Source organism: Triturus cristatus, chromosome 9 (genome assembly GCF_964204655.1).
Source record: "Triturus cristatus chromosome 9, aTriCri1.1, whole genome shotgun sequence".
NCBI lineage: Eukaryota > Metazoa > Chordata > Amphibia > Caudata > Salamandridae > Triturus > Triturus cristatus.
The window spans coordinates 780,759,004-780,781,203 of NC_140592.1; the positions used below are offsets into that span (position 1 = coordinate 780,759,004).

The following is a 22,200-nucleotide window of genomic DNA, read 5'->3' on the forward strand; positions in this document are numbered from 1 at the left end:
TCAACTGACAGTCTCTGCCCTTGTTGGATGTACATGTTTTACTGAGAATGTCAGACTTCATTCACACATGACTGAGAAAGATAATGTGAATTTACAGAAAATATGCTCTCAGTTTAGCTTATAGATCACCTTCCAAACCTCTGTGGGAAAAGCATGAGAAAATATTTTTCTCTCAATCATGATATCCCAGCAGAAGGCTTTTTCACATGGTGAAATCACCTTAGAACATACCACAATTCCTAAAATGAGTATGGTACCATCAACAAATGATTTATAATGTAACTAAAGTCTTAAAACCTTCTATTAACTGCAATGATTTTTAATGAGGTGCTATCATGTATATTGGTCCCAAGATGGCTGCCAACACTTCTTGGATGAAGTGCTGACAGCCAATCAGATCTCAGGATGAGATGTGTGGTTAGGCTCCACCCACATATATATATGATTTTACTTTTGATTTTCTCAGGAACTACTGAACAGATTGACACCAGACCTGCAAAAGGCACTTCCCTGACCTGAGGACTACCTCTCTGCCAAATTTGAAGTAATTCTGTTCAGCCGTTCGAGCTGTACCTTGGACTAAAGGTCCCTATGGAAAAATGCATGGGGAAAACGTGTTTTGGGACCCCCCTTTTTTCTCGGCCCCCGCTTGACGAATCACCTCGAGACTTTCAGGGTAGGAGCGGAGCGCCCCACCTATTTTGAAAATTTTGCGAGGATTCGTCAACTGGCGCCAAAGTTATTCCAAATAGAATGTTGCGGATTTCCTATGGAAACACGGTCCTAACAATAACTATCTACTGGCGACCGCCAGTAGATAATATACATATATATATATGCTGTGGACGCTGACAAGGATGTTAAAGGTTTATTGAAAACCCTGGAGAAAAAAATGAGGAGTGAGACTACCAAATGGTGGGAGCACAAATCGCTGACCAAGTATGAGGAAGCAGGTAGAGTCCCGCGTGGACTCAGAATTCTATTGGCACCTAGTTTTGAGGAGCCCAACCCGGAGATGCTCAAGGAATGGGGTGAGAGCAATCTGATCGCCTCCATGAATCTTGTAAAAATTCTGATCAAATATGCGGCCATAGACAGGCAAAAATTGCTCAAAGAAATAGAGCAAATTAATGAGGATTTGGCTAAATCTGAATTAAAGGAGTACATCGCAAAAACCAGATCAGAAATTGCTGCAAGACTAGTGAAACATGAGGACAAAATTAAAAAACGCAAAGTGTTCAAATTTGCTCGGGATTTAATGGACTACCAACAGGGACAAATATACACGTTTGCGAGAAAGTTTGAACACGCAAAGAAACTACGCTTTGAGGATAGACGAGCTGGCAAGATTCCTCAATCCTCCCATATGGATATCAACAAAGACTGTGAAGCTTCAGGGACAGATGGCGAATCCATTACTAGTGATTCTGGTTCGGAAGGAGATATTCTGACCAATAACATGGAAGGAGGTGTTTTAAGTCTGGGAGAAGAGATTGATTTTTTAGTCATCGACAGGCGCCACACGTTGAGACCGAGGAATCGGAACAAGCAATCAAACGAAGGAAAAGAAATGCCAGAAGAAAAGCAAGACGGAAGTGCCGGAAAAACAACACAAAAGCAAAAACAACAATGGCAGAGAAAGAGGCGATGACGGAACAAACCATAATCAATTTGTCCAATGTCGAACTCTCTATAGCTGAGAAACAGCTTCTATCTTTAGGACTCAGCTTTTGCCCAGAGAGTTCCTTTAACTATGCCAACACCAGGATTGACATTTTTTGTTTCATCCGTAAGCTCAAACTAAAAAAATTCTTCACGGTGAAAACTGGTTTGGACAAGTGCCGTACAACGCACGACATTCCTCCCGGAAGCCTCACTGGGCTACAAGCAGTTGACATCGCAACTTTGCTCACTATGCAGGATCTAAGCAATGAGGAAGTCACAACACCCATTGTCCCAGAAGATGGTATTAGCACCCAGACCAAACTACACAATGCAGGAATCACTCAAATAGGGGCTGGGATCAGTCCGTTCAAACCAAAAAGCACCTTCATTCCTATGATGCCTAAAGATTCTGTGGACATATTTCACGATCGTGTAACAGACGATATCAAAAAACTATACATTCAGTCTAAGAAGAAATCAAAGAAAGTATCTTTCATGAACAATCAATATGACCGACTTATGACCAAATTGGGTAAAAATAATGAAATCATTATTAATGCATCTGACAAGGGTGGCAACATTGTACTCTGGCCCAAAAGGGAGTATATCACTGAAGCAAGGAGACAACTCAACAATCAGGAATGCTACGTGAAATCTAATCTTAAAGAGTATAACCATGCCAAAGAATCACTACGCAAACAACTGCTACAATACAAAAGGGAGGGTCTGATTTCAATATCTGAATACAAATTTTTGGACATTGACTTCCCGGTATTACCTACATTATATTTGATTCCAAAAGTGCACAAATCTACCCAACCAGTACCAGGAAGACCAATCATCTCGGCCATTAACAGTGTCAGTGAACACATTTCCCAGTACATAGACTTTTTTCTACAAGATTTTGTGAGAAAACTTCCAAGCTATATAAAAGACACTGGGGATTTCCTCAACAAGATCAAGGACATTTCATGGGAGACTAATTTTCTATTAATAGCCTTAGACATTGAGTCGCTATACACTAGCATCAATCACATCGATGGACTTAATGCTGTCAAATATTTTCTTGACTCTAGAGGTGGGGAATTTTTTCTTCACAACAAAATGCTAATGAATTTAATCAACTGGTGTCTCAACAATAACTTTTTTCTGTTTGGAAATGATGTTTTTAAACAACAAAGAGGCGTGGCGATGGGATCTTGTTTCTCCCCCAGCTATGCTTGTTTACATGTGGGATGTTGGGAGGAACAGGTCTTAAAGAAACAACATCGAGAAATTGTCAACAACCATGTGGTGCATTGGCTGCGTTTTATAGATGATGTGTTTCTGATTTGGAGAGGTGATGAGGAAAGTGCAATTGAGTTTATTTCTACTATTAATCAAAATTGTATGAATTTGCACTTTACCTCGCACATTAGTACATCTACTATTGAGTTTTTAGATGTTAAGGTGATGATTGAAAATGACAAAATTGAAACAACTTTATTTAGAAAGCCCACATCAGGGAACAGCACCTTACATGCTAACAGCAGCCATCCCAAGCACTTAATAGAGAGCATCCCATTCGGCGAAATACTGAGAATCAAACGGATCTGCAGTACAGTTGAACAATTTGACAAATGCACAAATGATATGCTACACAGACTTAGACAGAAAGGGTACAGTGACAAAATTCTGAACCGTGCCCTAGTCAAGTCCCAAGACAGACCTAGAGATACCTTGTTCCACAAGACAGTTACAACCACTGAGGAGAATGAGGTTGACTCGTGCCCTAGGCTAATTACAACATACAGCAGTCAGGAGAGGAAAATCAGATCTATTATCAAGAAAAATTGGCCCATTGTACTCACGGATGGGGTCCTCGGACCACGTCTCCCTGACACTCCTACCATCACTTTCAGAAGAGCCAAATCTATGAGGAGCCAATTAGTAAAGAGCTGCCCAGAGATTGGCACCACTGGTACGTGGCTCAAACCTAGGAAAGGTTTTTTCAAGTGTTCTTCATGTCGTGCGTGCAAGTTTGGTGTAAACACTACTCATTACACCACTCCATTCTCAGAAAAGAAATACACCATTCAAGGAAATTACAATTGCCGCACTGAATATGCTGTATATGTTCTGTCGTGCACCTGTGGCCTACGTTACGTGGGAAGTACTAAGCTGCAGGTGCACGTCAGAATATTGCAGCATATCCGGGCTATAGTTAACAATGATCCATCATATCCTGTAGCCCGGCATTTTAAACGCGAACACAACAACGATCTTAATTGCCTCTCCTATTATGTAATCAATGCGATTCCCCCCCTAAGAAGGGGTGGCAACAAAGAAAAGAAACTCAGGCAACTAGAATCGCGTATTATTCTTGAATTAGATAGTAGAACACCACATGGCCTCAACACAACAGAAGATCTACATAATTTCTTATAGAATTATGTAGTGATTCATACTGTACTGCTGGCCCACACAAATTGGAGATTTGTCATCTGTACACATTACCTCATTGGCATACACAGGTTTTTGTCAACTTTTTGCATTTTGTACACTTTTTACATTTTGCACATTTTTAAACCTGTGCAGGGTAATGATGTTTTACAGCCACCTCTCTGAATAATATTTTAAAATATTTTAAAATATTTATCAATATTTATTTATTTATTTAATTAAGTATTTGTATATTTTTAAATATTTTTTTATATATATGTATATATATATATATTTATTTATTTATATATATGTATATGGATTGATAATAACAATTTGTTCAGACATCCCTCACATCCTTGTATTGGAATCGAATTATTATGTGTTTCTAGAATATCCATTGGGTTTCTTAGACACATCATCTTTGCTTGTGTCCACTATTCATTAATGAATCTCTGCTGCTTCTGCGTCTTTTGCACATGTCCCAACTTTTCATAAGTTTAGGGAATTTTTTGTTTGGGTGTTTCACGCACATTGGACAGTCCTTTTCCCCAAATAGATTAGTTTGAGGAAATGAGGTTATTCACTGTATTTGCACATAGTTTATTGGCACTTTTTCCATTAGTTCAGACTAGCATATAGATACACAACAACAACAACAGAACTTAAAACCACATCACTATCAGCATTCATGCTGCTATGCTAGACTTCCGCTGGTTCATAGCTGGACTATGTGGCACCATGTTGATACTGTTTTATGAGTGATATTTTATCCTATTTATTAACAGTGTTTTTTATGGTTCACTTTTTTAGCCAGCACCGGTGTTGATGTGTAAATATATTTATCAATGTATTTGCTTTAAACTCATTGTCTAATTTTGGACAATTGCGTCAACGTATGTGGTTTGTTTTTTCTGTATTTATACAGCAATGATATAAAAACGATTTAACAAAGTATTCAAGTTTACAGGACAGTTTAAAACAATTGTATTGCTGTCGACTACACGATATCTGTATTCCTGACTAGTCTGTTGCCTATGTCCATTATCACGTGACACAGGAAGTGAAACTCACGAAGCGTATTTAAAATGTATTGGCAAACCTGCTACGAGTGTGTGATCAAGGGTACGGCTGTGCCCGAAACGCGTCACTGAGCGAAGGACAAGAATAAATCTTCCTGCCAGCAATCTGGGTCCGTTCTCCTTTGTTCGCCGCTGCCGCTGCTGCTGTTGTGGTGTTGAAAGCGGAGGTTCGGAGGAGCTTAGCAGTTTTCGTATATATATATATATATATATATATATATATATATATATATATACTGACAAAAACATAGGTTACAGGGATGTTATAGTTAGAAAATAGAATTTAAAAAAGAGCTTAGAAATTCAGTGAAGAAACCAAAGGTTACAGGGACGGTATAGTTAGGCTTTTATTAATAAATACACACACACACCTACCTTAAATATACTTACCTTCGTGGTAAAGGGATAAGTTGCAAAGGCATATTCATGGTAAAGGCATGCGTGGTGAAGACTTTGCATTGTAAAAGGCATTGCATGGAAAATTATTGTGGTGAAGGCACTGTGTTGTAAAGACAGCATTGTAAAGGCTGTCATCCCCACATCTGGATGCGTTGAAACAGAGTGGACAATTCTGAGAAAGCTCTCTAAAGTCACCTGCTGTTTAATGAATCAAAGCTCTTTAGTCCTCAGTTTGAGGAGCTTCCTTGAGGAATCAGTTGAAGATCATAAACTTCATACCCCGATCAAACTTACAATTAGGGGTGGAGGGTTTGGATAGCCTTCTTCCTCCAAAGGACTAAACCAGCCCTTTTGTGGGAGGGAATGTGGCTGTGGCACTCCTTCCAGAGACAAGCCCCGGTGGCAACCGTCAACCGTCAATTCCTTCAGCCCCTCATGCTAATCCTAAGGCATGACTATTTGAAGGTTGGACGACTGATCAAACAATATTTCTTTGTTTGGGAAAAGAATGTTTCTGATGCCTTGGCTCTCCAAGTGGTGAGAGAAAGCTACAGAATGTATTTTTCTTCCCTTCCACTAAATGTCTTCGTATCTACTCCCACGCCTTGCATTCCTCCAAAATGTCAAGGTCCTAACAAAAGGAATTCACAACCAAGTACAGAAGCATCAACCAATCAGTATTTGTGTAGCATGACTTATCACCACGGAGGTTATCCAGGCACTGTGGTCTTATTGAGCCTTGGTCAAAGAGCTAGGTCTTGATTCCCTTCCTGAAGTTAGCGAGTGAAGGGGAGGTTCTAAGATGGAGTGAAAGGTCATTCCAGGACCTGGCGGCAAGGTAGTATATGGAATGACCTTCACTGTGGGTCTGCCGGATGTGGGAGACATGTGTGAGAGAGGCAGATCAGAGTCAATTAGTGGAAGGTCAGGTGATTGTTGATATAGGCGGGTCTGGAGTTGTGGAGGGCTTTGTAGGCATGCGTCAGCAACATGAACTGGCATCTTTTCTGGACACTAAGCCAGTGGAAGCTTCTGAGGTGAGGGGTGATGTGAGTTTGTTGTGAAGGTTGAGGATCGGTCTGACTGTGGCGTTCTGAATGGTCTTGAGTCATTTGAGGAAGTGGGTGGTTGTTCTGCCCTACCGTACATTTCCGTAATCTAGTTGGCTGGTGTTAAGGACTTGAGTCACTGTTTTCCTGGTGCTGACAGGGATCGATCTGAAGATCTTACGAATCATGCGGAGGGTGTAGAAGCAGGCGGAGGCTATTACATTGACCTGGTGCTTCATGGAGAGATCGCTGTCCAGAGTAATACTGAGCTTGCGGGTATGGCTGGTGGGGGCAGGTGAGGGTTCGAGTGCAGTGGGCCACCATGTATCATCCCATGGGGAGGTGTTCCTTCTGAAGATGAGCAATTTTGTCTTGTCCGTGTTCAGCTTCAAGCAGTTGGATCTCATCCAGTTAGCGAGGCTGGCCATGTGTTCTGGAAGTTGGATCTGTGGTAGCGGCGTCTTCCATGAGAGAGGATTAGTTGGGTGTCGTCAGTGTAAAAGATGATGTTGAGTCCATGGGAGCGAACAATGTCGCCTAATGGAGTCATGTAGGTGATAAAGAAGGTGGGGCTGGGGGAGGATCCTTGGGGGATGACACAGAAAATGCTCTTGGGTTCGGAGGTGAAGGGTGATAAGTGGATTATCTGTGTGTCTTGTGAGGAAGGAGGTGACCCCCTTGAGGGCATTTGCTCTTATGCCGATGTGGTTGAGTTTGGTAATGAGGGTGTGGTGGGATATGGTGTCGAAGGCCACTGAGAGGTTGAGGAGGATCAGGGCTGCTGTCTCACCACAGTCGAGGATAGATCTGATGCCAGTTGCGGCTATGAGGGCGGTCTCGTTGCTGTGGCTGGAGCAGAAGCAGAAGCAGGACTAGGAGACGTTGAGTAGGTTGTTTCCTTCCAGGTGATTTGTGAGATGGCAGTTGATGGTTTTCTCCAGGACCTTGACAGAAGAGGGGGGAGTAGTGAGATGGGGGGTTTGTTCTTGAGCTCATTGGGTTTGGTAGAGGGCTTCTTCCAGAGGGGTTTTACCTCTGCATGTTTCCATGCATCAGGAATGGTGGCAGTGGTGATGGAAGTGTTGAGAATGTTGGAGGGTGCGCTGCTGATCTCCTTCTGTCCCAACTTGAAGGGGAGATGGGGGTAGGGGCCTGTCTGTGCTCCAGAGTGGATAGGGGTCAAGATGGCTGTGGTTTTTGGCGTACTGAGCGATGTCCAGTCAATGTGCAGGTGGCTGTGGGAGTTGTCGGTGTGTGTCAGGAGATAGTTGAAGTTGGTTGGCTGTGTTTCGAAGTTGCTTCAATGTCTGCTATCTTGTTGTGGGAGTAGTCCTCCAGGGAGTCTCAGAGGGCTTGGGAAGTGCGGATTGTGGTCTCGGTGGCAGACAGACATTTATATAGCTGGGGCAGATCCGCGGGTCTGGTGGCAAAAACAAGACTCTGATTGGTTTGCCGTAACCTGAACGGAAAGTTGTGGCTGCCATTTTGTTTCTCGACTCACTCACATAGGGGTCAGGATAGAGGTATACTGACCCCATAGGACACATTGAGGGGTCTCTGAGGAACCCCTTATGGGAAAAGAAATTGTCAATTTTTTTTTTTTGCCCGATCCATAGGTCTACTGTGGGGCTGAGCATAGCCCCCAGTGTAACTCCATGGAGGAACCGCAGATCCTAAGCCCAATGGAAACAAAAACCCACTCACATACCAAACCCCTACCATGCACAGCCAAAGGCTGTGCATGCTGGAGGTTCGATTATCATATGGTAATTAAATATTCCTTTTTGAAGGAAAAACACATGGAAATTCACTGAAAAATCACAAAGGTTATAGGGACGTTATAGTCAGGTCCACATTTTCCACACGCAAAACCATAAAAATTCCACAGTTATAGTTGTACTTATCTGAGCACTTATAATTATAGTTATCTGAAGAAACTATAACTCTTGCGATAAGGTGACTTTAGGACTCGAGTGATAGTTTCTTAACATAATTACAATTATAAGTGCTCAGTTAAGTTGACCTTTTAGTGATTTGATGTAAATCTGTTGAGTAGTTTTTGAGATATGAAAGGAAAAAGAAATGTAGATATCTAGTGACAAACCCAACAGTCCCATGTAGAGATCTGATTGTCTGCCAACACTACAACCAGGAAGCGTTGGCAGCCATTTTGGGACTCGTTCTCAACCAAATACCAAAAATAAAGTAAAAAAAGAAAAGGGGGCAGACTAGGAATACCCTGCCTCCTAGGCCTGGTGCTGGGATACTAAAACATTTTTTCTAATTTTGCTGTGAAATCGCAGGTGGATCCATGAATTTTCAGCGAAATAGAAAAAAAATATGTGCAGTCTCTCGGGATTGTTTCTAGTTGAGCCCCCGGGTGTATCAGCCACATCTTTTCATCCTTTGGTATGTTGTGCCATTCACATTTTGCTTCAACGCACTACAGCATGGGGTAATGGTTCAGTCTACTTCAGCCACTGGTTGACTTCACTTTGATAGACCCAATTTTGCTCTTTCACAATGAGCACATCTGCACACAAGGTAGTTCCCTGCAGTGTCAGTGCTGTTTGTGTTTGTTATTACTTTAGTTTTGTTTTTTTGTTAAAGTCTGAGGTGAAAGCAGGATCTTTCTACCAGCTTTGAGCCCAGGCCACATTTCCATGTTCTATCAATTCCTGTTTCCTGCCAATGCTGTTATGCTTTTGAGGTGTCCTTTGTTTATCTGATTGCTGGTATTTCACAGCAGAACAGATGGCATCCAATTGAAACTGTTCTGTGTTAAGTTATTCTCTTTTTATCAAGCATACAGTACACAAACTGAACAGAGCACATTTTTTTTGGACTCAATATCACCAATGGTTCTTAAATAGACTTTGCCCAGAAAGAAACTCAGCCTTAATCGTGATTAATTTTCAGCATTTTTAACACTTTAAAAAAAATATTTCCATCCTTATTTACTCCCTTCTTTTTCTTTCTTTGTTCTGTCTTTTTTATCTTTGTTTTCCTTTTCTTTCTTTTTTGTTTTCTTTCTTTCCTTCTCTCTCCTTTACTGCTTTCTTTATTTTTTGTTTTGCTTTTTTTCTCCATTTTTCTATCCTTTCTTATTTCATTATTTCCTTTTTTTCTTTTCTCCTTCCTTCTTTATTCTCTTTCTTTCTTTTCTTCCTTCTCTTACTTGCTTTCTTTCCTTTCATCTCTTTCCTTTCTTCTCTTTTAATTATCTGTCCTTCTTTCTTTCATTCTTTCTTGCTTTCTCAACTTCTTTTCTGTTTTCTTTCTTTCTTTCATTATTCTTTCTTTTTTGTTTTCTTTCTTACCTTAATTTTTCCATCTTTTGGCCTTCTTTCTTTCCTCTTTACCTTCTTTCTTGCTTGCCTTCTTTCTTTCTTTCATGCCATCTTTCTATACTTTACTTTGTGTCTTCCCTTTCTTTTTCTTTCCTTATTTTCCTTCCTTCCTTTTTCCTTTCTTTCTTTCCTTCCTTTTTTCTTTCTGTCCTTCTTTCTTCCTTTTTCCTTCTTTCTTCCTTACTTTTTCATTTTGTTTATATTCTTTCTTTCATTTATTCTTGCTGTTTCTTTCATTTTCTTTCTTTTCTTTTCCTTCTTTTTTCTTTCTTACCTTTTTGTTTTGCTTTTTTGCCTTGTTTCCTTCTTTCCAATGTTCTATCCTTCTTCTTTCCTTCATTTTTTCTTCCTTTATTTCTTCCTTTGTTTCTTTCTTCTTTTCTTTCTCTTTCTTTCCTCCCTTCTTTCTTGACTTTATTTCTTTTATTCATTATTTATTTTATTCCTTTTTGCTTCTTTCATTTGTGCTTTCTTTCTATACTATATTTTTCTTCCCTTTCTTGTTTGTTTGTTTGTTTCTTTCCTTCCTTCCCTTTTTCTTTTTCTGCTCTCTTTCCTTCCTTTCTTTTGTCTTTCTTTCTTGTTTTCTTTTATTCATACTCTTTCCTTTTTTCTTTCTTTCCATCTTTCTTTCCTTCTTTTGCCTTCTTTCCTTCCTTCTCTGTTTTTTCCTTTTCTTTTTTCTTTCTTGCTTTCTTCCTTCTTTTCTGCTTTCTTTCTTTCCTTCATTCTTACGTTCTTTCTTTCTCTCTCAAAGGTAAGAGACTGGCCACCAATGGCAGAGCGATTGGCTATTTTAGGTCTGTGTTAGCCAAGATCTTTTGATTTTACTAAAATTATGTGTATGAACAAAAACATTTTTGCCTTTAGTCAATGTTTTTTTTTGATTGACAATAGTCAATATTTTTTTTGGTTTAACAAACATCCAGCAGCTTCTTGAACAATAAAGTTTTGCAAAAACCATGGACAAACAAAAATAACACAAGAATTGCCAAAAGGCTGGCAGGCAAGCCAGACATTTTGGCTTTACCAATGCCTATTTTTCTTGCCAGTGCCAAGCCCTGGTAGACCCTGACCCACTTAGAACACTGCTGCAAACAACAATTTCATGAAAATTGTAAGAATGAAAAAATAAATATTGGGCAAGTACATGAAATCCAATAATCGTGATTTATGTGAGATTAGTCTTGCATAAAAAAAGTCATGTGCGCCTAATCTACACCATGAATACCTTCATATGTGTATGGACCATAAACATTTTGTGCATAAAAACCATAGAGGCATCAAATATGTGTACGAGCTAGAGTCACTGTTGAACAAATGCTATTGAGATTTCAGTATGAGAGTACAAAAGAGACAGTCTAGCATGCATACACTAAATAAACTTTAATGGCTGGGTATGGAGATGTATAAAGGTAAACTGCTACTACTGTTTTGTTTATTGCAATCCCAGCATTTTGATTTTATGTCATTTGTTCATTTCATTTTCGAATTCCTTCGCCCTGTAGGTGCTGGTAATACATCCAGAGTGAACAAGATGGACACAGTGAATGGGAATGGAAACAAGAAGAAAAGGCCTGGTAAGCAAGCAAACAATGTAGACAAGATGATTATGTTAGCCACTCACCATGCAAATGGGTTACTTACTTCACCTACTTGTCCTCAGCCAGGATAGGCAGCATACATGCATAATGATTACATACATATTGAGGTTAATAGGAGCTAAGATAACTCTGTCTATCCTGACAGAGATATACTTTTTAAGGCTTTTTTCTGAGGACCTGATGATGTCTGGGTAATAGGTTAGTATTTTCTGTCGAAGAGCCTGCATGAGATTCCTTATGCCTCGATTTTCTGGGCACTAATACTTCAGTCCTGCAACCTTAATTAAAACAGTTGGATTTGGAAAGATCACATTAAACTGAACTTAAGAGAAGAGGTATTTTTGTATTTATTTTGGGATGTCCTTGATGAACCTCAATGTTGTGTATAGCTACAGGAAATACTGAGCCTACAAAAGTAAATATTAAGGTTATGCTTGTAACCTAATGTCTATCACTCTTCTGTTTATGTATTAAAGCAAACAAATCCATATGACAATAAGTAGTATGCATTTTGAGACCTGTCCTTATAAGAAAGGGTACAATAGTGTTGTTAGGATCTTTAGAGGAAAGAGGGACTTTATGACATGACAAATCTGAACATAATGCCCTCTAGGACAAAGTGAAGGGTTATAAGTCTGCTGAGGCTTGACATGAATTGACATACTGTCATAGGATTAACCGCTGTTAATTGCCCGTATTCATGGGCTCAAACCAAAGGTAAGGGCAAATAATGAGGCGTGATGGCAAATTAGCCTTTTGGCAATAAGGCAATTAACAACCAACCTCCTAGTCTCAAACACCACAAGCAGATACTCAAACCGACTGCCCAAACCTACTTCATATGCCTTCTACAATTAATTTGTATGGGCAAGGTGCAAATAAAAATGTAGAGTTTGATTTCAGAGATTGTCATTTTGATTATTATGTTTTTTTTCCTTTCTACTCTAATAACATAATAACGGTTAACTAAACATGTGCAAAACTTAAGCCTGGCAGGTGTCCATTCACAAAAAAAACCTCTGTTTTTCGAAGAAAGTTTCATTAAAATTTAAAAAATAATTAAGGAAACTGGAAAAAAACAACCGCAAATTTCCCACCAGCTTTTCAAAACAACTGAAAGCAACTGTTTTGATTAGTAAGATATTTTTGGCAACTGTAACTGTCTTAATATCCATATAGGCATACAAACGCTGGGGCCTGCTCTGCCTGTATGCTAATAAAGTGAGTAAAAGTTTCCTGATGTGAACATTGAGTTTAAGATTTACATTTCCATTGCTAGTAACTTATTTTGTACTCAGAAAGTATCAATTGGTTAAATATTGCTACTTTTAATTCAAATATTTAAAATCAGGCCTTATTCTCATTTGCCACCTTTGTAGATTTCAAATTATTCATTAAAAAATAACAATTTATTCTGTAATTTATTTTTTTAGATTGAGAAGCAAGTGATGTTTTTTTAAGTAGATGTCAACTACCGAATTGTCCCAAAGTTCATATGCTTCAAAGACACACAAGAGGAGAAGTTTGAAAGTCCTCATCCAAAACAGTTTCGAGAGAAAATACGTAAAATGGTGCATTTTAAAGTAGATATCAGTTTGCTGAAATGATGATAGGTTTCAGAAGTCACTTGAACGGTTTATATGGGGATCATCAGTAAAAAAAATATATTTATGCTTTTAAAGCACATTTCTTTCACAACATATTTGCAATAATAATTCCCTTAATATACCTGGACAGTAAAGGTGCCACCAGTAATGGGCCACAGATGGAAGAAGCTCTATATTGCATCCCACCCATAAACCCACATATGAGCCTTTGCCATCTGCAATTCTACGCAAAGAACAGCGTTCTGGTAAACATTGGTACCCTGAACCATTATACCCAATATCTTCTATCAGCACTGTTAGACCTGTCATCCTTTTGGCGGTCTTCCTCTAAGTCTTTTGCCTGCTTACCTCTTATTTTTGCTGTATCTTTGTGTTGGCTTTAGTACTCTGAGCAATTTACCACTGTTGACCAATGCTAAAGGGTATGTGCTTCTCCCCTAAACATAGTAACATTTGTGTATAACAATTGGCATATTTAATTACTTGTAAATCCCTTGTAAAGTGGCATACCATATACCCAGGGCCTGTGAATTTAATGCTATTAGTGGGCCTGCAGCACTCTCTGTGCCACCCACAGAAGTAGACTTTCAAACCTGTCTTAGGCCTGCCACTGCATGGCCTGTGTGTGCAATTTACTGCCCCTTCGGCTTGGCATTTAAAACCCTTTGCCACCCCTTAAAACTCCCATTTTATTGCACATAAGTCACCCCTAAGGTAAGCCTTATTGGCCCAACGGGCAGGGTCCTGTGTAAGTAAAAAGTAGGATACGTACTTTTAAGTTTTGCATGTCCTGGTAGTAACAAGCACCCAAATTCCTTTTTCAGTAGTGTGAGGCCTACTCCTCTCATAGGGTAACATTGGGAATTCCTTCTTTTAAGCTGTAACTCCTGATTTGAATTGAGTAGCTGTGCCATGTTTTATATATTGGAATGGTAATGATAAATCCTCTTTACCTATACAGTTGAATTTAACATTAATATTTTAGAAATGCCACTTTTAGAAAGTGGCAAACATAACAAGACTAGGGACGGAGTGCTGAAACTTTTCAACCACTCACCCCCAGTCAAGATGACTAGGGGTGAATGTTTTATTTGTTCCGCATTCTGTCCATCGTTTGTGTGTCTTTTTCTTTTCTCTCCTTAAGTGCTCTGGGTATGTCCAGACGTGAGTCCCGGGCTCACTCTGCCACTGAATTCAAGCTAGCCTGCCTGATGAGGGATGATACCCCAAAAACAGTCCCTGGATGCTTGTTTCTGGTCTGGGAGGACTTGGCTTGGCAGTTCGGCTGGACTGTTCCCATGAGGAGCAGGGTCAAGACTGATTTGTATATGGCTGGGTCTAAACTGAGGTGGCATGGTGAGCAAAAGAATGATGAATTTAACCCAGATCTATTGACTGAGGGTGAATGTTTGATTTGTTCCGCATTCTGTCCATCATTTGTGTGTCTTTTATTTTTAAAAAGTGGACATTTCTCTGCTCATACTGCTCTGTATGCCTGCAGCCTCTCTCCAATACACATCTGAGGTGGATGAAAGCTTCACTTTGGGCATTCGCTGTAGACAGTCCCAAACACAGGAAGGTTAGGTGTGTCTGAGCACTCATCTACTTTCTGATGCCCGTTCCTGGGCGGAAAGGTAGGGAGGAGCTGACATTTGCAACTGAATAGGTACTGTCCTGCCCCCACTCAAAGGGCTATTGACCCTCTACTGATAGTCCAGAGCCAAGCCTGGGAAGAAAGGACCTCTGTGCACTTCAAAGACCATTCTTTGTAGTCACCCCCACTTCAAAGGCACAGCTGGGTAAAAGTACTGGGCCTCTGACCCGACCAAGACAGTACACTAATATCCCTGTGAATAACTTTGCCAGGATGAAGGATTGCTGTGCTGCTACAGGACTCACACTTTGCTGGACTGCTGCTCTGGAAGAACCTATTTTCTGCTCAGCTGTGCTGCTGCCTGTTGCCAACTGCTTGGTACCTTCTGACTTGCTGAGGAAAGGACTGTACCCATCTCACTTGAACCCGGAGTGATTCCAAGGGCTTTCCCCCTACTCTGAAGTCTCAGGGCCATCAAAGACTTCCTTTAACCCTGAAACAATACCTGTACTGTCATCTGTGAGCCTGCCTTGCCTAGTGGTGCCAGTCCAGTCCTGGGCCCTTGGAAGTGACTTTTTTGTGCTGAACCAGCAGAATCCATACACTGCCAACTTTGCATCGATCTGAAAAGATACATCTCCCTTCGACGCCGATGCAGCTGCTGCTCACGACATTGCTTCAACGGTGTGTGCGGCTCGACGACAATGGACTGGTGGCTTGATGAAAATCGCTGCACTTCGAGGGCAATTAGTTCACCATATACCCAGACTTCACTGTCGCGTTTCAGGAGGCACGCCGGAAGTTCCTGCAAGTCAAGCAAAAGCTTAGCAAAGTCCAAATTGACTATGCCCTCATATACCTGGCATGTCTGCGGGTCACCCATCAAGGAAAAACCATCATCTGTGCCAATCCGCAGCAAGTCGAGGACTTCCTGAAGTCACTTAAGCAAAGATCTCCGCGTCGGGATTCCACTGATCAGGATTCCAGATCTTCATCCCGTACAGGGAACTGAATCAAAAGTTTCGACGCTAATGTGTTGAGAATCGACAACGGCTCCCACTACCTTCACTATCGAACACTACGCACTGCTTATTCTCAGATGTTGCAATCACTGCCTCCACATGCTGGTGGGCATAATGAATGTAGTCCCATGTTTTCGCTCTCCTATGATCAGTCATGGACAGGCGTTATATTACTCATTAGTAGGTTTTATTGTTTCCTTTCAGTAGGTTTATTCTGGACCTTGCCAAGCACCCTCCCGCTGGAGTTCCCCCCTCCTCATCCATATACATCTGGGGAACTGCTCCGCAGTTTTTGTTGGGAGACGGGAGGGTTCCGTGTTCCACAAGCGCCCCCCAAATGGGTGTTCCCCCACATTTCATACTTTTTTGTTGGACTCTCTTGATTGGGACTGTAAAGACAAGAAGAATTTGGGGTAGGGGTGGGCAATCATGTACCAGCATGATTGGGGTGCTGTTGTGGGAAGGGGTGGCTTTGTCTTTGGGGTTCCACTTCACTTGTCAGCATGGTTGGGGTTCTGCCACGTTTGGAGAATTGTTTGGGATTGTTGTATCTTTTTGTGGAATTTCTGTCACATCAGCAGATAGACATGCTAGCCCACGCTATACGACCCACAAGCTCATCGCACAAAGCGACATAATTTCTGTGGCACCGTGTAATCTGGAATGTTTCCACACTCTGATCAGCTGCAATTAAAATTACTTACATGCAACGTCAGGGATCTCGGTGACCCACTTAAACGTAAGCAAATCCTGCATACCTTGATAGGCATCACAAACAAGTTGCATTGCTTTAAGAAACACACACTGACCCTTGTTGTCCCCAATGCTTTGGAGACAGGTGGGCCTCTGATCGGGTGTTTTCCTCCTACTCTACATATTCACATGGCACGTTGATTTTAATTAAGAAAAACACCTCCTTTATTCTTGGTGGTGCTTACAGCGACCCCTCTGGTAGAAGTTACATGCTCTGGGGTACACTGGGTACACAGTCTGTTACGCTGGTCTGCTGTTATGGACCCAATACGGACGATCCAGATTTTTTCACTACCCCCTGGGGACATATTCCCAAGGTGGTCTCCACTCTCGTCTTATGGGGAGGTGACTTCAACACTACTTTATGTCCTTCAGCAGATAGGTCTAATCCCCTCCTGCACCATTACACCAAAACCCAAGACACATTATCCCGGCTGCTTCTCGACCATGGTCTCATTGATGCCTGGCGTCATGTTCACCCGTTTAGGAGGGAAGGCACCTACGACACCACGGCACACTCGTCATGGTCGCGCCTTGACTATTGGCTATGCACCCGAGGCGTTGGCCCTTGGATCCTCTCAGCTGAACATATGGCTCAGACCTCTTCCTACCATGCACCGGTCTGCATAACGATTGCACCCCCAAATCTTCTTGCGACCCCACGCTGCTGGAGGCTAGTGCCTGAAGCATTGCCAGATGCTGTTTTTCAGACAGAGCTTGGTGAGATTTCAATTTTTTTTAATCGCAACAAAGGCTCTGTCACACATGTAGGCACAGTCTGGGAGGTCTTCAAAGTTACGATGCGCGGCACATGTCTGTCAAAAAGTTTTGGTGTCCTTCACGACATCCTTCGTAACTTGCGGCGTCTGGTGGGAGAATTGAAACAGCTCAAGAACGGTCTCTGGAACAAGTCATCGGGAGCCCAATGAGCACTACTTCGGGAGAAGCTCACCAACTAAACCACCACGGCCGACCGTGAAGCCAAATTCCGGGTCAAATACTTCACAGCCCGACAGTATGGGGAGGGGTCTAGACCTTTTAGGGCTCTAGCGACTGAAATTAGACTTCCCCGGTTCTCTAATTACGTAATAGAAATTGTAGATGAAGCTGGTGTGCTCCACAGGGATTCTCTCGAGATCCTTCGCACATTCACCGAGTTTTATACTGATCTCTACAGTTGCCTTAGAACTGCTCCCCCAGACCTATCTCCTTACCTTGAGGATGTCGCTCTAGGCTGGTTGGGAGACAATCAGAGGACATTTTTAGAAGCCCCATTCGAGGATGATGAGCTCCGCGAAGTTATTATGCAAATGAAATCAGGGAAGGCTCCATGGTCAGTCGGGCTACCTGTAGATTTTTACAAAACATATCTTCACCAATTGCTTCCCGTGTTAAAAGAGGTATGTCTTGAAGCCCAGGAGACTTTTTACCAGAGACGATGAGGGAGGCACTCATTACTTCGCTTTTGAAACCTGCAGACCGGTGCGATTCCTACCGCCCCCTCTCCCTTATCAATTCCAACGCGAAAATACTTGCTAAACTGCTGGCTAACCGCCTCAGGGTCCTGATGGAGAAATTGGTCTTACAGGACCAGGCTGGGTTCATATCTGGGAGAGCGACTTCTCATAATCTCCGGACGCTCTTCTCTATTCTCCAACCGTCGACCCCCATTTGGCCCTTGTAGCGGTCTTCCTAGATGCCACCAAGGCATTTGATTCGGTGGAGTGGGATTACCTCTTTACTATTCTTCAATGCATGGGCTTGCCAAACAGGTTTCTAGCATATATTCGCCTCCTCTACACTTCCCCGAAGGCAAAAGTTTTGATTAATGGGCATGTCTCCCTCACTCTGTCTCTTTCTCGAGGCACACGACAAGGATGCCGCTTATCCCCCCTCCTGTTTGCCCTCGCCATAGAACCCCTAGCTGCCAGGATTCGGCAACACCATCAAGAGAAAGGCCTTTGTTGCTTCCTTCACCCGATTCACCCGATTCTCATCTCTTTATATGCAGACAGTGTTACCCTGTATGTGAAATATCCCCAGCAGAAGTTCAACCCACTCCTGCGAGAATTTGTATAGTTTGGCGGGCTCACCGGCATCCACATAAACTGGACGTAATCTCAGATTTTTCCACTAACTACGTCGGCGTCACCATTTGATATAGACTACCCCATAGAATGGTGCTCTACTGACGTCAAATATCTGGGTGTACACGTTATTGCAGATTGCGAGGAATTGATGCGGCTGAACTGCGGGCAAACACTAGACCAAGCAATGGGCTACATCACTAGATGGAGCATACTTCCCTTTTATATGGCGGGCTGTATTTCCTTTATTAAAATGGTGATCCTTTCGAAATTCTTATACCTGTTTTTAAATATCCCGTAGGACCCAGGTAGACAGTTTTTCTCCTTGCTCCGGATGAGCTTCTCCGACTCATCTGGGGTGGCAAGCAGCCACGTATTCAATGGGACACGCTTGCAAGATCGTACTCCCAAGGCTGCTTTGACGTCCCCAATTTCAAGAAGGGAGAGAGTTGGAAGCAGCCGGGTCATAGATGACTGCACCACCAGAACTAGTCACAAACTGTACATCGTATTGCCCACCTCAAATAATCTGCTGCTTGTAGATTACAAAAATAACTAAGTGAATTTGGTTGGATGAGAGGCAATATATAGGAACAGGCACTTAGGTACACAAGAGCACATAATAACAGGCCTTTACAGATGAATGGATTTATGGTGTTTTTATTCTTTGTTGCGCTTCACATGAAACATTCAGCCAATGCGTTTCGCCCAAACATGGCCTTCTTCAGGGCAGTATGTTATTGCGATTGGTGTGTCCTTTGACGCGTGTGTCCAAGAAAATTAATAAAACCGAATCCTAGTGCATATAAGTTAAGCTCATGGTAGAGCGAAGTTCTACGGGTATTCTGGAGTATGGAGTTCTTCAAAGCGGTATTAGCCGCAAGTGAAAACCTGGAACCGTATCTGTAAGCAACGTCCTCAGGCCAGCATCCACAGCATCTCTCCCAGCATCAGCATCTCCCGCTACAAAGACAGCATCCGAAAGGCTGGATGGAAATATCCACATCGAGGAAGTCATCTCGGCAAAATCCCTGCTGAAACCGGCAAAGTTCTCAGGCCCTGATGGCTACACATCGGCCTTCTATAAGAACTTCGACCCGGCGATAGCACCCCTCCTGATACGGCTCTTTAACGCATTTGCAGAGCCTGGTGCGATCAAGGCCTCGATATTGACACCCTCAATAATTGTTATCCCTAAGCCTGGTAAGGATAAATCACAGTGCAGCTCATACCAACCAATATCCCTCTTAAACATAGACCTGAAATTATACACGGGCATCCTAGCAAACAGGTTGAACCCATATATGTCCTCTCTGATTGACCCAGACCAAGCAGTCTTCAGCTCCCAGAGGCAGACAAGCGACAACACCAAACGAGTGCTTCACATTCTTGAGAAGGCCACTCGAGCCTGTGGCAACTACATGTTATTAGCAATAGATGCCAAAAAGGCCTTCGACTGAATCCAATGGTCCAATTTGGAACAAGTGCTCACACATTTTGGCCTTGGGGAGAAGATTAAAACCCAGATTCTAAATTGTTACAGTTTTCCCACAGTAACAGTTAGGACTAATGGCTACATCTCCGCCTCCTACTCGATTAGCAGGGGTACACAGTAGGGGTGCCCATTGTCTCCCTTACTGTTCGCTCTCTATATGGAGCCGATGGGTCAGAGAGTTTGGGATCACCCTGACATCACTGGAGTGCCCTTTGGGGTGACCAACAAAGCATAAGCCTCTATGCGGATGACTTCTTAGTGACTCTTGACAAACCAGACACGGCCCTAGCAGCTTTCCTGAGGGAATTAGAGGTTTTTGGTAGTGCTTCGGGCTTTAAGGTCAATGGGAGGAATCACAAGCACTTAGCCTCTCCCTCCCTCCCCAGATGGTAGACCAAATGAAGAGGCAACACTCCATCCAGTGGTCGCCCAGCACTATCCCATACCTGGGGATGGACCTGGCATCTACCACGCAGACTACAGAGGCCAATAATTATCTTAAGCTGCACAAGCAAATCGGCAATGACTTACAATGCTAGAAACACTATCAGATTTTATGGCTAGGCAGAGTAGCAGCAATCAAAATGATAATCCTCCCAAAGATCTTGTACCTCTTCCAGGCCCTCCCCTTACAGCAGCCCACAGGTACGATTCCCAAACTACAATCTGAGCTATTGCAATTCACATGGCAGGTTCGGAGACCTCGCATGAACAAAGCTATCAGCTTCCTTCCTTCCCCCTAGTGATGGGGATCTAGGGATTCCGGACTTCTAACTATAGTACCAGGCAGTGCAACTGTGTTATTTAGTGGAGTGGAACCGCCCGAGTTGGAGAAACGCTGGTTATTGCTCAATCTGTACTCCGATCTGATATTAACGCCAATATCAGATCGGAGTACTCTCCGCCGCATTGCTCGAGATTGAGGACACTGATTTCTTTTATGAAGATTGAAGCCAGAGCTAAGTTGAACTTCCACTTACTTCATACAGGAAGTGCCATAACTGGAGTTTTCCTACTGTCAGTAAATTCTTAAGTTGGTTGATCGTGTTGGATACAACGTAGACCATCTGTAGATTCGTAGTCCGCGCCCTGACGAAGTCTTTGGTTAATACCAATAGATGAAACACGTGTTGGCAAAAAACTGTGACTGCTGTTAACTTTGATGAAGAACTGAAGCACAATCAAATATTACAAGATATGGAATAAAGACCAAGGATGAACATTTAAGACAACAACTGTGTGAACTAATTACTGTCATGCACTACGTGATTGTGACTCGGGAAATAGATTTTGTATTTGCTGCCTGGAGTGCCCGCTTGTTCTTCGGTTTTGACCGATTGAAGGTGAATAATATATACACAGTGGATGTGAAGAATATATATATATATTATCAAGGCCCATGGTCGGGCTGAAACGCGTCATGGCGGCAAGGTGATCTTGAATAAAACATATTTTCTGCACGAAACTGTGGTCCGTATCCGTTGTCAGAAGCGACATTAGCGGAATTTCTGGATATATATATATATATATATATATATATATATGAAGGTAAATTCGTCTTTGTTGCTGCCTGTAAAAAAAGACGGAGAACAGACCCAGGAATCGGTGCCAATCAAGTTTTTAGTTTATTGAAGCTTCATCAAGCCTGTCCGACATGACGCGTTTCAGCCCCCACTCGGGCCTTGATCACATGACGCGTTGCTAAGGGAACTAGCAGCATTTAAAGGGGAATACAACCGGATATGACCTTAATGAAATACATTCATGGACAGCGAAAAGTTACTCATTGAAATCTTTTACACAATTTTTCTCTCCTCCCTTTCAAACATTTGCAAAGAGGTACTGTGCACAATGTAGGACAATTTATAACTTGACTCTTTCATACATCTATGAACATATAAATATATAAATATATACATGAATAAATATTCGTATTAAAATAAATATTTAAGATATACAAAAAATAATCACAGCAATATCCATAAAATACCACAGCTGTACTTAAATTGAGCCAAATATATTGATGTTTAGAGAATAAGTTAATGGTCAATTGTGCAATGTAAAGACTCCCT

The 22,200-nt window shown here is 42.0% G+C and overlaps 1 protein-coding gene across 1 annotated transcript in view; it reads left to right on the forward strand.

Annotated features, from left to right (window-relative positions):
* The window catches only part of LOC146798840 (phospholipid-transporting ATPase IC-like), a 1,543,528-nt gene that overhangs the window by 109,291 nt on the left and 1,412,037 nt on the right, over positions 1 to 22,200 (forward strand). Inside the window, exon 2 of the mRNA XM_085626157.1 lies at positions 11,475 to 11,546. Within this exon, the coding sequence (XP_085482283.1) occupies positions 11,504 to 11,546 (43 nt within the window). The 5' untranslated portion in view covers positions 11,475 to 11,503. The remainder of the gene's footprint in view (positions 1 to 11,474; positions 11,547 to 22,200) is intronic.